General features: G+C 36.7%; 1 protein-coding gene across 1 annotated transcript in view; it reads right to left on the reverse strand.

Annotated features, from left to right (window-relative positions):
* The window catches only part of ADGRB3 (adhesion G protein-coupled receptor B3), a 669,006-nt gene that overhangs the window by 334,958 nt on the left and 318,916 nt on the right, over positions 1-15,132 (reverse strand). Inside the window, exons 11-12 of the mRNA XM_006770359.2 lie at positions 13,302-13,370; positions 8,843-8,951 (exon numbers count right to left, since the gene is read on the reverse strand). Coding sequence (XP_006770422.1) covers positions 8,843-8,951; positions 13,302-13,370 — 178 coding nt within the window. The remainder of the gene's footprint in view (positions 1-8,842; positions 8,952-13,301; positions 13,371-15,132) is intronic.

Consider the following 15,132-nt stretch of genomic DNA (forward strand, 5'->3'; position numbering starts at 1 on the left):
TAGTCATTTTAATGAACACTTTCATTCTAGCTTTTGTGCAATAACTCAGATAGTGGACTGATGACAGAATGCTGATGGCTTCAAAAGATAACATTCCTTAACTGCAAGCGCAAGGATTTGTGTTGGATTCCAGAAAAGGAATATATAAAAAATAGTATGGTGACTCTAGTTAATAATACTGAATTGTATATTTGAAAGTTTTCAAGAGAGTAGATCTTAAAATGTAACTATATAGGGTGATGAATGTTAACTAATGTAATGGTGGTTATCATTTAACAGCATATACATATATCAAGTCATTATGGTGCACACCTAAAACTAATACAATGTAATATGTCAATTATATAGCAATGCAATTTTTTAAAAAAAGAAGAGATAAAACAAACAACTTATTTTAGATCCTAAACTTTAGCGGCATTTAAATGATCACCAAAGTAGGTTTATGACATTAGTTTATAGTATACAGATTTGGAAAGAAATCTGTCTTATTTTTGTAGTTGGGATCTTGGCAATGTAGTGGAAACATCCTTGACCTTCTCTCTCTTTCACACCCCACTTCTAACCATTAGTAAAGTCTGTCAGATCAACCATTTATATACCTCCAGTATCTGACCTCTTCTCACTATTTCCACTGGCATCTGGTCCAAACCACTGAACCCCCTCATCTTGCCTATTGCAATCAATACACCACCAGTCTCTCTATATCCAGCCATACCCCCAATGGTTTACTGGTTTCCACTCCATAGTTATAATGGTCCTTGTAGGACATAAATCAGACCAGGTTGTTCTTCTGCTCAAACCTTCATTGGTTTTAGCATCTCATTCGGACCTAGTCAAAAGCCTAGTGCCCTCCACAGTCTGGCACTCCTTCCCTTTCAGATCTCATCTCCTTCCACAGTCCCTCCCTCAGCCACTCCAGCACCACTGACCTTTAGTGCCTGCAATATATCAAGCAAGTGGAGGCATCATGGCTCTTGTATTTACTGTTCCTTCTGCTGGAAATGTTCTGTCCCCACGTATCATGGTGTCTCACACTCTCCGGGCATTCGGGTACACATTCAAATACCACTTCTCTGATGAGAGCCTTTCATGACCATCAACCTAAGAAAACTCTCTCCTCTCTTCACTCCAACTCTTCACCTGGGTGGATGGCTTTGTTTCCTTTCATATCACTTATAACCACTGGGCATGCTAACTGGCACTTGTTTGACACCTGTCTCTGCTATAGAACAAGTTTCATATGAGCAAACAGTGCTGTCTAATTTGTTTACTGAAAATTCTCAGTACCTAGAACAGAACCTGATATTCATAAGATCTGCTAAAGCTGATTAAATCTGTTATACTGACACTAGGGAGCCACAATAATGGGAGTCCTCAGCTGGGTGGAAGGGAGACCATCCACACCCACTGAGGTGCATGTCTTGCTAGCCACCAGAAGGGTCTAAAAGGCCCTTCACAACCAACATCCTCAGTGCCTCCACCCCTAACCATTTGGAAAAAGTGGGTCATAGAAAATACATAGAGAAATCTCTATTAAACCAGCAATACGAACTCATAATGTGGCATATCATTCCAAGTAATAGTTTAAAGCTATGTTTGAACTATTTACTTTCTCAAGGGGACCAGTGTGTTAGTAGCATAAAAAACAAACAAAAAAACACCCACACAGGTATTTTTAGTTTTTTTCTTTCTGATCTACAAAAAAACACACCACTTACTTCATGTATCTAGCAAGAAAGAGTGGTAGAAAGCCAGAAGGTGAGGGTAGCATTAGACATTTTCAGACACAAGTCTAGCTGACTGAACTGTCAGGTGCGACAGATTAAAAAAAAATAAACAAAAATAGATGTTGAATTGCGTATTTTTCAGGCTCAGAGTCAACTGACTATAAGTGTCTTATCTCTAGAGAAAGGAAGTTAAAGAAGTGAAGATGTATGAGTGATAAAAGTCAGCAGCGACAGAAAGTTAAATAAGCCAAGAAAGAGAAACCACTTTATTTTTATAATTACATCATCATATTGAAGTTCTGCTTCTCAATTGAAGAACAAGATATTCTACCAAAGAAATGATTAAATTTACCAGTGAGTATAAGAAATAACAAAGACTTGATATTTATGAGACAGTGTTGTAGAGAGAAAGATGTTAAATTGTATTATGCCATTCTTCAGATTAAATTTTGATTCAATTTCAGAAGAAAAAAATCAAGTATGAATGTTCATTCTGAAAAGCCCAGGATTTCATATTTCTAGACCGAGAATAGACAGTGATATTTAGCTTGGCAAAGAAAAATGTCTCAACTGTAATGTTTGTAAGGCACTGGCCTTATTGGAGAGGAGAGTAACTGAAACGATACTTTTCAAAATCTTTTATCTCTTAGGGCTTACATATAGAAGCCACATTTGAAATTCTCTACAGCTAACAATTATAACATTCCTTATTTGAGATATCGTTAGCCTGAAAGTGTTCCCTTTTAATCTGGTATTATTAACTTTGAATAGTTCCGAAGGAAAGTTGTAAAATAGCAATACGTGTATCTACAGCATTCATCTGTGCAAAGTAAATCCTTGGAGATAATTTTATCAAAGTGTTAAGGTTGTGATACATTGAAACTACACAAAAAACCATGTCTGCACTTTTCCTGGAGAAGTATTGTTATATCATCAACAATCACATACAATTTTGCTTAATGCTAATATGCTGAACAATTAATATAAGTAGCATACTCATTCTGAAATCTCTTTCTCTCCTATTAATTACATGAGAATGGTTTTATGCTGTCTTGTTCTGAAACTCTTTATACTTACTCTCTCTGTTTATTCTAACTCTGACTCTTTAGGCAACACCATACATCTATTCTCTGTTGTTATTGTCCTAATAGTAGAAAAAAAGTTTGTGGCTTCAACAATCACTTTTACACAGTCAATTACCAAGTATGTATCATAAGTTTCACTTCTCTACAAAAGTTCAAGGCCTCATTTTATTTTTTTCACTTGAGGGTTACACTTGAATCTAAATATTAATATATAAAAGACATGCTCAAATGTTCATCAAATAAATATAATCTCAATTCCTCCCTCCTGTCTTATACCTCAGTCAGTTATGGAACGCTGCCATTTCTACCATCAGATAATCTCAAATTCATAACCACATTTTGGTTACTATTTCTACTACCAGTAATTCAAGTCTTCATTTTCTCCTACATGGATTATGGTAAAAAGCCTTCTAGTGTGCACATTTATAGCATTTCTCAATTTCAACAAATTCTCTTTCTGCTATAAACACATTACTTACCAAAGCACCACCCTCATCAAGTTAAGCTTTAATAGCTCCTATTGTCATCAGAACCATCCTACACCTCTTAGATTTTATTTCACCTTTACTTCCATACATATATGTTTTTATCAAAATAGGCCATTTATACCCTACACACAACCTCAACTTTCTCATCTCTATACTGTTTTTTGCTAAAGAATGTTCTGGAACATAACCATCTCTTTGCCACTCACATTCCTTTATGTGGAATTGTCAATCATCCAGTCTACCTTTCAAAGTCAACACTAAGTGGTTCCTTCCTAAGTTTTTCTAGATCTTTACACAGAACACTATCTCTTAGAATGAGTCTCTTAACACTTGTTTTTTATGACACATACCAAGTGAACTTGCTATTTTGTTTTCTTATTTGTTTTTGTTTATGTCCATAAATAGACTGCAATCTCATGCTAAGATCATTCATTTCTTTTTAATGACCTGAATTACTTAGGGAAATAGTAAGATATAAATCATTTTTTAAAATGGAACATAGATAGTAGGCTAGTAACATGCAACACATCACTGATGTTCCTTGAATTCAGTTTGATGAGTACAATTCTAGTAGTAGTTCGAAGTTCAAAATTAAAACAATTTCTAAAAAATAGAAGATTCTTCCTTATAAATAAATCAAATATAAATTGCTACATGGAGTTTTTATGCAAAATAGATGGACTAAAAGCGTAATGAAAAAAAAACTATAAAACACTCTGCTGCAGCCTTAGACAAATCTTCAGAACAATGGAAATGCATGAGTGGGCCCTATGATTGGTCATGGGAGATCTCACACATTCTAGTCTAGCTTTGGAAGTGAAAACATCTGGGCGTCAAATTATTTACTTTTTTCCATTCAGTCCTTCATCCTCTCTGTATCTAAAAAAAATCTAACTTTTATCCTTTAATTACATTTTATACTATAATAGATATAGAAATGATAGTGAAAGGTACAATTTCAAAAGAGTGTGGTCAGCAAGGTACAGAGGACATGATGGTTGAAATACGGGAGGTTTAATTTGTGAGTGGGGAGTTTCCAGAAGGCTTTTCAGAGAGGAGTTTCAGGAAAGTGATGAGGGAAATGCTAAACTGCAAGAGACTGAAGAGAAAATGTTTGGAGAGAAAGTATAGAAAGCAAGTTTAAACAAATCTTTAAAGAATATTTTCAGTGAAGACAACTAATTTTAAATAATATTAAGATTTGGTCTTCCTGACTTACTTGATAATAAAAGTGTTTTTAAAAAATTCACATTTTTTACTGAAATAAAAATCACTTATACAGAATATTTAGAACATTTAGAATACAATTTTATAATAACCTGAGGCATATTGAAAGTTGAAATCTCTCTGTAGCATATCAGTTTTCATATTCATTCATTAATTCATTCAATCAGTAATTATAGTAGCTATTAGTGAAGTGATTAGTCTTTAGTAAATGCTCATTAACTTTCATTTATTATAATCATTATGTGTCTATTTTGAATTTCACATTCATATATGAATATGAAAAATAAGTATTTCATTGAAGATAAATTATCTTACAAATGCATTAGCTGTTTAATAAATTTGTTCATAAAAGTATTTCGTCCAAACCTTGTGTCAAACATTTTGAGATCATAAGTCTTTTGAAAATTGATCAAAGCTATGGGTCTGCTCCCTCCAAAAATGAACATGCATGCATATATACCAAACTGTTCAGATTGTTAGCAAATTAGAGTATTTTTATCTATCAAAAGCTGGGACAGGTAGGGACACTTTTTAATTTAAAAAGCTTCAAAACTTTCCATTTGAACTATTTTTGAAGATGTCTTTCCAAAATATGTCACTTATTTTCCTGCCATATTATTTAGATCAAAGAAACTATCATCTTGATGAATAAAGGCCATGTCTTTAGACCTAAATTATTGTCCTTTGGCCCTGGCTGATTGGCTAATTTGGTTGGAGGGTTGTCCCATACACCAAAACGTTGCTGGTTTGATTCCTGGTCAGGGCACATACCTTGGTTGTGGGTTCCAGCCCAGGAATAGCCTATACTGGAAAAACCAATTGATGTTTCTCTCTCACATCCATGTTCCCCCCCTCCACCCCTTTTCTCTAAAATCAATAAAAACATATTCTCGGTGAGGATTTAAAAACAAATAAATAAATGATTGCCTTTTGTCTTAGATATACTGTCCTCAAGTCAGAGGAGTGAGGAGTAGTTTGTTCCCACAGCGTGGACTCCGTACTCTGGTGCATTCTTTCAATACCTCATGGTCCTTATTGTTTCAGCATTTCATCTATTTTATTTGCTGCACATGAGCTTCTAACAGCGCTGTGTCTGCTTCTGACTCCTTCTTTCTAAACCAGGAACCAGAAAACAAAAACACTGAAAATATTTAAAGTTGGGGAATCAGCAAGGTTCTGACTCTCTTAATGAATTTATGGTCTTTATGGCATCTATTTTTGGCTGTTCAACTTTGTCTCTTTTCCAGGTACCTATTATCTGTCTTCCAGAGAAATGAGGTGGCTATGCATATAGGCTTTATAAAAAAAATTGTAATCTCTTGAAAACACATGATGATCTCTTGAAGCTCTTTAAGTAGTCTTAATCCAACACACTGTGAAGAAATGCCATCAGGAATAATGAACCATTCTCAATTACCTAGTCTCTGTTTATCACACATGCTGTGTGTATGTGTGCATGCAAGCATGTGTGTTTTCAGTTTAATGAGCTTGATGCCAGATAATTAATATTTGGACTTTGGATATAAGATAAATCAGTACCAACTCACGTTTTACAATTTCTAATGTAAAAAAGTCTCTAAGTGTGTCCTTATCCAAATATCTTGGAAATGTCAGATAAACAGTATAATTACAAAATTATATATTAGTACCAAATTGGATAACATAAAGAATATTAATAGTCCCCTAACCGGTGTGGCTCAGTGGATGGAGTGCCGGCCTGCAGACTGAAGGGTCCCGGGTTTGATTCCGGTCAAGGGCATGTACCTTGGTTGCGGGCACATACCCAGTGGAGGGTGTGCAGGAGGCAGCTGATCAATGTTTCTCTCTCATCAGTGTTTCTAACTCTCTATCCCTCTCCCTTCCTCTCTGTAAAAAGTCAATAAAATATATTTTTAAAAGAATATTAATAGCAATTATTCATATTATCCAATTCAATACTAGTGAATTATGATCCTTAATTTTATGTGTAACTTTACTGGTCTAAGAAGTATCTAGAGAACTGGTAACCACCGAGCAACACTGGCCGGGCTGCTTAGCATATTTCTTAAAGTTTAGTGATGATAGCCCTGGCCAGTGTGATTCAATTGGTTGGGTGATTCAATTGGTTCACCAAAGGTAGCTGATTCCATTACCAGTCAGGGCACATGCCTGAGTTGCGGGTTCCATCCTCCATAAGGGGCATTCAAGAGGTAGCTCATCAATGTTCCCTCTCATATCAATGTTTCTTACTCTCTCCTTCTCCCTTCCTTTCTCTCTAAAAAAATCGACAATTTCTTTTTAAAAAGTATAGTGATGATAAAGAAAGTAGGCAAACCTACAGAACCTAATCAAAATGCAAAAAATAATAATACACACATTTTTCAAAAATATAATTTTGGGAAGTCCAGAGAAAGGTAAAGAGGAAATGATGTTTGAAATTTATGGAATTTTATATAAATCATGCTGGTACTATGGAGAATTTGATATGATGTTATTCAAGGAGCCTGCTTCAAGATTCAAATTAAGTTTTCTAGACTCTAGAATTGGCTTTGTCTTTTAGAGTTTTCTCTAAATACATTTTGAACAAATGCTATGCATTACTCTGATAATACTTTTAATTAACAATGCCTTTCAGAATTGATATTAACCCTTACAAAGAGAAAAAAACCCACAATAGCTATTTGTTTCTTTTCAGTTTCTCTGGTACATTACTTTGAGAATTATCCCATCTGGCAGAGCGGTCTTCATGTTCTTTCTCCAGAAAAGAAGTCAGAAATAAGGCCCTTAGGAGAGTGGTCCCAACTTGAATGACCAGCATCCCTAGAAACTCCCCGGTTCCTCCCAGGTGCCCCCCAAATCATAGTTCAACATGCTACCCCTTACCTATAGAGTACCTTTCTTCTCTTGCTTACCTACTTTTGGGATGGACATATAATTTGGATTTGCTTGGGTTTCTGAACTCATCAACAAAGATACCATTCTTTGGTCCTTTTTCTTGTCATTGGCGCTAGCAAGGATTAGCTCATTCCATTCCTGAACCAGCACAAGCTTCTGAACACCCTCTCTGGGGAAAATCTGGGCCTTCAAACTGACTCTGAAGGTGAATTATGATATAAATTTGACTGGTAAAACTTTATGCTGCATGAAGATGCTATATGGGGAAGAAAATGTCTTCAGACTCCATTGTATAGGCTTTCCTCAACTGGGGAATATTACTGGTAGTTAGCTATTACCCATTGAGAGTTGAGGTCAAGTCACCCTTGTAAAAGATATCTTAGGATCAAATGAGTATCCGAGGGACTAAAGGACCTTCAGAAGAAATCAAATAAATATAAAGGGAACCATCAAAATTCTTAATCATAGAAAAAGTATGCTCTATACTTAGCTGAACCCCCCACTAAGTGAGGTCTCTTCTTGAACCAGAAACTAATGCTTAAACATCCAGTGAATAAGAATGTGAAGATGTTTATATAACACATTACTCTCTGTACCATAGCATGTAGATAAAAGAAAATCTTCCTGAATTACAGTAACATCACGAGAGGAAGCTTTAAGAAATGAGAAAACTATAAACCGGTATCAATTCAATGCATTTAAGACCTGACAACTACAAAGAGAAATGTGCCATTTGGTTAATTATTGTTGGCTCAATGAAACTGTGGCAGCCTCAACGTGTGTGTAGGTTTTGCTATGTAACTTTCCTCTATAAGGGACAATGTTAAGGCAAATAAGGAGGAAATGTGTTTTCAATGTATGTGCTCAAGCATTACAGAACCCACTACAGAGGCATCTGAGAGATCCAGTATGTCTCGGGAGCCACTCAGGAAAAAAGTAACTGCAGCAATAGCACCATGATCATGACCCTTAAAGGTATTCTGAAGCCTCTACAACCCATGCAGATCCAGCACTTCCTCGGGACCACTAGCAGGAGAGGAACTCCGCATCCTCATATGGAGAATTATAAAGACTCATTTTCTTAAGAAACACACTCAAGTGTATATTATATGCTTTCAACGTTAGATTGAAGAGCAATGAGCATTTGGCAATGGAAAAAGAAGCACATATTCTCCTTTAAATATACATGTGCAGATAAACACCAGTAGGTCTTTATGCATTCCTACAAATGAATGCAGATGCATGCAAATGTGTGTGTGTGTGGGGGGGGCGGGTAGATCATTTAAAAATCAGACACCAGGAGTCCATAATATATTACTCTGAGATACTTAAAGTTAGGAACAATGGACAATTAATTACACTTAGAAATGGATGGCGCAGATACTTGCAATTTTTTTTTTAATTTCAGTAAGATTTTGGAAAAAAAAATCCTATTTCTTACCTACATTTCCAGTCATTAAGTATGAATTCTGAAAGTCCATCATCCCCATTCCAACAATGTGTATAAAGTCTTCAATCACCTGCATCAACTCTATTGAGCCTGGGTAAATCTACAAAAATAAGAAAAGATTAGAATGAAATAAAAAGTCTATGCAATGGACTAGATAACTGGAATTAAAAAACAATACCAACTACATAATGAGGTCACAAACAAGTTCTGATTTATTTAAAGACATTTCTACAACTGGCAACAATTGTATTTTTTAGCTAATAGCTGAGAACGACAGCAGGTGTCACGCAGCAAGAACTTTGGAAGTGATAGGATGCAGTGATTAATCCTTTATAAATGTATAGAAACTCAAAATATCTAACAGATGGTCTACTTAGAAATAGAGTGTCTTTACTTTTGGTGAGCTCCTTCCTTCACTGAAAGACAACATAGAACAAACACTGAAATTTGGGAGCTTTTTACATTTTATCTATTAGCATCTATATGATGGACACTAGAAGAAAAACAACTATTATTGTCCCCATAAAGGTATTTACAAACTATTAAGTCTACCATATAATAACTAATATCTTGGAAGCGATATTTATTTCAAATAATTATAATACCCGCTGTATTAGTAACTTTAGGGACAATTTTACAACCATAATAACAGCTCTAGAGTAGGTGTTTCACATGTACTTATACAGAACAAACCTCAAATGATGCCGCCTCACACACTACAAACAGATGAGTGCTTTCTTAAAGACGACCTAATTCTGCCAAGAGCTCACAGTGTGTGGAACATGAAAGCCATTTAAAAGGTGACATGAATTTAGCAAGCATAACCCCTAATGCTTCTTGGGCCAGCCTTTATGATATAACCATATTAGAACAAAAGAGTCCTTGGGAGTTAAATGCATTTCTCTTAGCCATTTGGCACCACTGCAGCTTCTAGCCACGAGAAAAATGAAGTGGATTAAAGAGTTTCAGTGGCTTTGTATTTGCAAAGGCGAGTGCAGAGGGGGAAGCCATGCTGACCAGCAGGAAAGCATACAGGAAGAGCCGGAGGGCTCGAGGAGCAAGGAGACTTGGTCCCTGAGGGTAGCAGGCACAGTGCATGTATGTTACAGGAACCTGTGGCTGCGCTGGTCTAAAAATCCGCCATTGAGGTTATGCATTTACTTACATATCTTGAAGATGTCAAAAATGGATATCACATTTACAAACGTTTGGCATAGATAGTTGTTTTGTTTTTACATTCAGGGATATTTAGGGAGAAATTCTATTTCTTACCTACATTTCCAATCATGAAATATGAATTTTGAAATGTCATCATCCCCATTCTAAAAACGTGCACAAAATGTCCATCCACTCCAAGCTTCCAGCTACTACTGCATTTTTCCTTCTGTTTTTGTGTAGGTGTACGTGTATATGAGTATGTGTAGTGTAAGGGCAGATACAAATTTAAACTAAGAGGCTTTGCCCTGCTGGTGTGGCTCAATGGTTGAACATCAACCTATGAACCAGGAGGTCATGGTTCGATTCCCAGTCAGGACACATACCCAGGTTCCTGACTTGAACCTGTGTGGGGCATGCAGGAAGCAGCCAATCAATGACTCTCTCTCATCACTGATGTTTCCATCTCTCTCTCTCCCTCTCTGAAATCAATCAAAAACATAACTAAGAGGCTTACTTTTCTCTGTTGAAAATAAGAGACACCCTTCCCCAAACCCGCTCCCCACTTCTTCTCTTTTCTTAGAGCATTTACTTTAGAAAGCGAGTCCTTGTTGAGTTCTTGCTCTGTCTCCTTGAAATATTGGTTAGACTTTTAAAAAGTGAAATAGCTTCTTATCAACTTAAAGACCCAGGCGTGTCTTTTTTTGAAAAGTAAAAAGGGAGACTGTGCCCCCACTTCTCAGTTTCTGTGGGAGGGTCGGACCGAACTTCAGCAAGCACCAGCTCTAAGGTGCAAAACTACCTTCAGTCATTAAAATGTAAGACTTTTCATGTTTTTACTTTGGATAAAGCCAATTAACTAACACGTGGTCACCTCAATTACCAAGTGAATTTCAGAAGAACTATGTGTGACAAATTGTGCTATCAAGTTCTCTTACTTGAGGACTAGTTACTGTTAATCTTGAGGACACGTGTATAATATGTTGTATTTGCTGGGCTATTCAAAGGGGTGAGATGTCTTTTTGTCCTTGCATTTTCTTAGCAGATTGCCTGTGACCAATCACATTCTGGTGCAGTTTAGTGCTTATTCAATAAAAAGATAAAACTCTTTTCTTTCTCTTCTACCTTTGCGGAGAGGTTTGCTAGCTTGACAGAAGATTTTGTTTTTAATTCTATTTCCCCAGCAGTAGTCAAAGTAGAGCAGAGGTTGGTAACCTTTTTATGTAAAGGGCCAGACAGGGAACATTTTCGGTTTTGTGGGCCGGGGGTCTCTGTAAAAACAACTTAACTCTGTCCTTGTCTCACAGAAGTAGCCATAGATATTATGTAAATGAATGAATGTACTTATATTCCCAGTTTAATTACAAAACACGTGTGAGGCTGGATTTAGCTCCCTGGTTGAAGTTTGCCCACTCCTGCTGTAGATAAGGGAATTTTCAGTATAATGAAAACACAGAACGTAATATCACGCCTGAAATTAAAATGGCTTGTCTGGACTGAAATGGACTTGTCTGTTCAAATCACAGTGATGGCGTATAAAACCGTGTAATACAAAGAGTAGTCTTTTTTTTTCTACTTTAGTATACTACATTTTGAGTAGAATGCTGAAACTAAATATAGTTTCATCCTTCCTAACTATGGCTGATGTGCAGCAAACACGTTCTGAAATGATTCTGGTTTTTGTTGTTGTTGCTCAAAAGTGTCATATTTTCCAAATGCCTATACAGCCACGTGTTATATTTTATTTTGCTGAGGCAATTACGCTAAAATAAGATAAGGGGGCCCACTCAGGACTAGGGACTATGTGGTGGATTTTAAATCGGGCTTATTTCTGAAGAGTTCACCCTTTGGGCCACAAACTTGGAGATTCATCTACCATATGGCTGCATTTATGAAAATACTTCTTTGTAAAAGCTACAAAAAAACAGTTGTTTTTAATTTAAAATGGTTATTTTTAAAAAGCATTAAGGGTCATCACTCCTGAAAAATAAGTAAAAGATATGACTATAGTTAACTTAAAATCACAGGTAAATAGACGGATTATGGCTTCAGAATTTTCCATGGCTGAGAAGTTCTGCCACCATTCATTATTCACTCACGTGGGGACCTCACAATAAATACCAGCATCGGGTAAATTGCAAATTGTAGCATGCTACACATTTGTTCTAAATATACTCATAATTAATAGTCTCCAGGATTCTAGAAAGATGTGCTTAGCTTCTGTGGCAGTTTACTAAGGAAAGACCTTTTACTTGCAGTGAGTAGATGGGGCTTTCCTCTTGAAAAAAAATGCCAAGGACAAATATATAATCAAACTAGTAGAATAGGATTCAGGGTCTTAAACCAAGGGGTACTTTCTTTTTCCCTTGCTATGGCCAGAAGCACCGAATTGGCACCCGATAATAAGGTAGACCCACACTGGATTGTTTTTAGAGCTCCTATCATAATAGGAATAAAGGTCATGCCCTACTCCTCGGGACCCAGATGTGATTTACAAGGAAGAAGGGGTAGATGGCTCATCTGAACCTCAGAAAATATTCTTATTTTCAAGAATGCATTTTTCCCTTGGAGTTTTTAATAAGGGTCAAGTAGAAAACAAAGTTTAACATTCAGTTAAATTACATTTTTACAGGATTGTAAAAAATATTCTCCTCTTCTTAACCTCTAACCTACTTTTTCTGCAATATAGAAAAAACCTTATTGACCATATGTCAGATAATATTGCACCAGTGGCAGTGCAAAGCATTTTAAAACAATAACTAAACCAAAAAGGCCACTTGCTACACTGATCATGCACAGCAGAAAGAGGGGAGGGGGAGCAGAATTTTCCATTTAAACATTTAAAATGAGAACTCATATTTACAACTTTTGGCTTTGGATCAAAGTGCAAGTCTGCATGTATGATCCAGATTATTTATAGTGTGGTGGTAAATGCAAATGGTTTATTCCTTCATACCCCACTGTTCCATTTGCAATATGTGCTTTTACATTTGCTGTTTTTCCAGTCTGAAGACAGGAAAGAAACCGACTGACAAGGCATATAGTTATTATGTATTAAGTTATAAATTAGTTAAATCTGCTCAGTTTTCTCATGTTAAGGAGGTTTATTCATTCCATTGATTGTTATGATAAGAGAGATAACTTGTTTTCTGTAAAATTAGTATAATATAATCCACAATGACTTCTAAAAGTCCCCTCTTATGTTCTTGAAATGGCAAGCCATTAATTTCTTCACATATTTTTAAACTTTATTTAACCAACTTCACTTTACATCATGAAATAACTCCGACCTTACCTGCTGTGCATCTTCCCATTTCTCTTTGTTCTCTTCATCTAGAAGGTTGCTAACTATTTGAAAGAAGTTCTGAAAATTAAATTAGATAAAGGTTTAATGTTACAGGAGAGAATGTACTTTTCAACAATATCCATTGGGTCTGATTTTATGATGAGGGTATAAACCCTTTGCAATATTGTTGTATGGCCCTAACATATTATTCTAGAGATCTAGAAGATCTCTGAGGACCCTTTCTCAGCACCATAATTCTAGAATTTCTACATAACTTTACATGTACACCTCAGAAGACATCAGGGAAGGTAAAACAGTGTCACAATAATTTGATCTATTATGGGCTCTACATTCTTTTCTGTCACACTATTGCTAGAAATGAGTTTTCTTCCTTTTGTTATGCAAGTCCCATGTTTCTGTTATTACACGTTAACCGGTTGTGAACCGCGCTTGCTACTTGAATTGCAGTTTCAATGAGCATTATAGTGAGGGCAACCCCATGAGCAAAGCCAAGGCAAGTGACCAGCTTCATCAGTTGGATCCTGACTCTGTCCTTCCTGGATGGTCTTCCTTAACGTTTACAACTACCTATTTCAAAAATTACATGCAGTTTTCCAAGTACCTGACATTTAGCACATGGTACGCTCTCAATACACCTGAGCTATTTTCGAATTGCTTTCTTTGGTCCTCTGCCTCCCGCCAGGGAGCTAAGTGGAGGAATGAATAGACACAGTAACATGTTCATACTGAAGTTCCAAATTCTTGCCATCACCCTCATCCTAAGTAACTGTTGAAGGGCCTCCTGGCCTGGCCTTAGGCTAGCAGTACCCAAAACGAGTTTTCAATTTTCTCTTTATGTGCAGACAGGCACACTTTGACATTCATTTTTCATTCCCAGGGTCCACATTGCCAGAGAATGGGGCTCAGTTCGGTTCCATGGTGTCACACTATTTCACACACGGGGATGCTTACTGGGGAGCCCTCCCTGAGCTCTCACACGCAGTGTCTGCAAGACACAGGAGCCAGGAGAGGAAAGCCAGGTGTCTGTGGAGGATGAGCAGTGACCTGGGATCGCAGGACGCCTAGGAAGTGTAAAATGAATCTATGACATTAGGCTTAAACTACAGAGACAATAGCCCTTGGTTCTGTCCCTGGAGGCTTTACTAACTGGTCTGTGTATAATTCAGCAGGAGCAAGGCCTCATACGAATATATTAGTTCAGAAAAGGACTCCCTCAAGGGGGGAATTATCATCATTGTTTTTATTCTCTTCAGTCTTCCTCCCTATCTAGCTTTTTAAAGCAGTCCTTTATTCTAATTCCAAATAAATTCACCTGGGTGTTTTTACAAGAAAAACAAAGCTGCTTCATTTCTTTTCTCATGTGGTTTGACACTGTTGGTGTCTATATTTAATTGCCCTATTTGTACTATTTATTTTAATAGTTTCTGGCAATCAGATGGTTGAAACATGTTTTGAGTCATACCCTCTATAAAAGTCACAGAATATTTTGTACAACTCTTGGAAAAAATTGCAAGTCTGTTTTAGACTTGTTTGCAATTCATTTCACCTTTTTGTACTACCAGCCATTTTTTCCCCCACTTAAAATGTCCTGGATGGAGCTATAACATTTTAAGGGCTTAGTTCATTGAGCTGTAACTTTACCTATGGGCAGAAAGAATTAACCTTCAGTGTTCGCCAATTGCCTAAGGCTGGTTAACTCAGTAGGAGACCGGTTGCTAATGAGGCAGAAGTTGCAGATTTCATCCCTGCCCATGCCAGTCAGCGGTGCTGAGGTCCAGGACCCTGATCTGCATCCTAACCCCTGCCAGCTTTTACACAA

Source organism: Myotis davidii, unplaced genomic scaffold, assembly GCF_000327345.1.
Source record: "Myotis davidii unplaced genomic scaffold, ASM32734v1 scaffold803, whole genome shotgun sequence".
Classification (NCBI taxonomy): Eukaryota; Metazoa; Chordata; class Mammalia; order Chiroptera; family Vespertilionidae; genus Myotis; species Myotis davidii.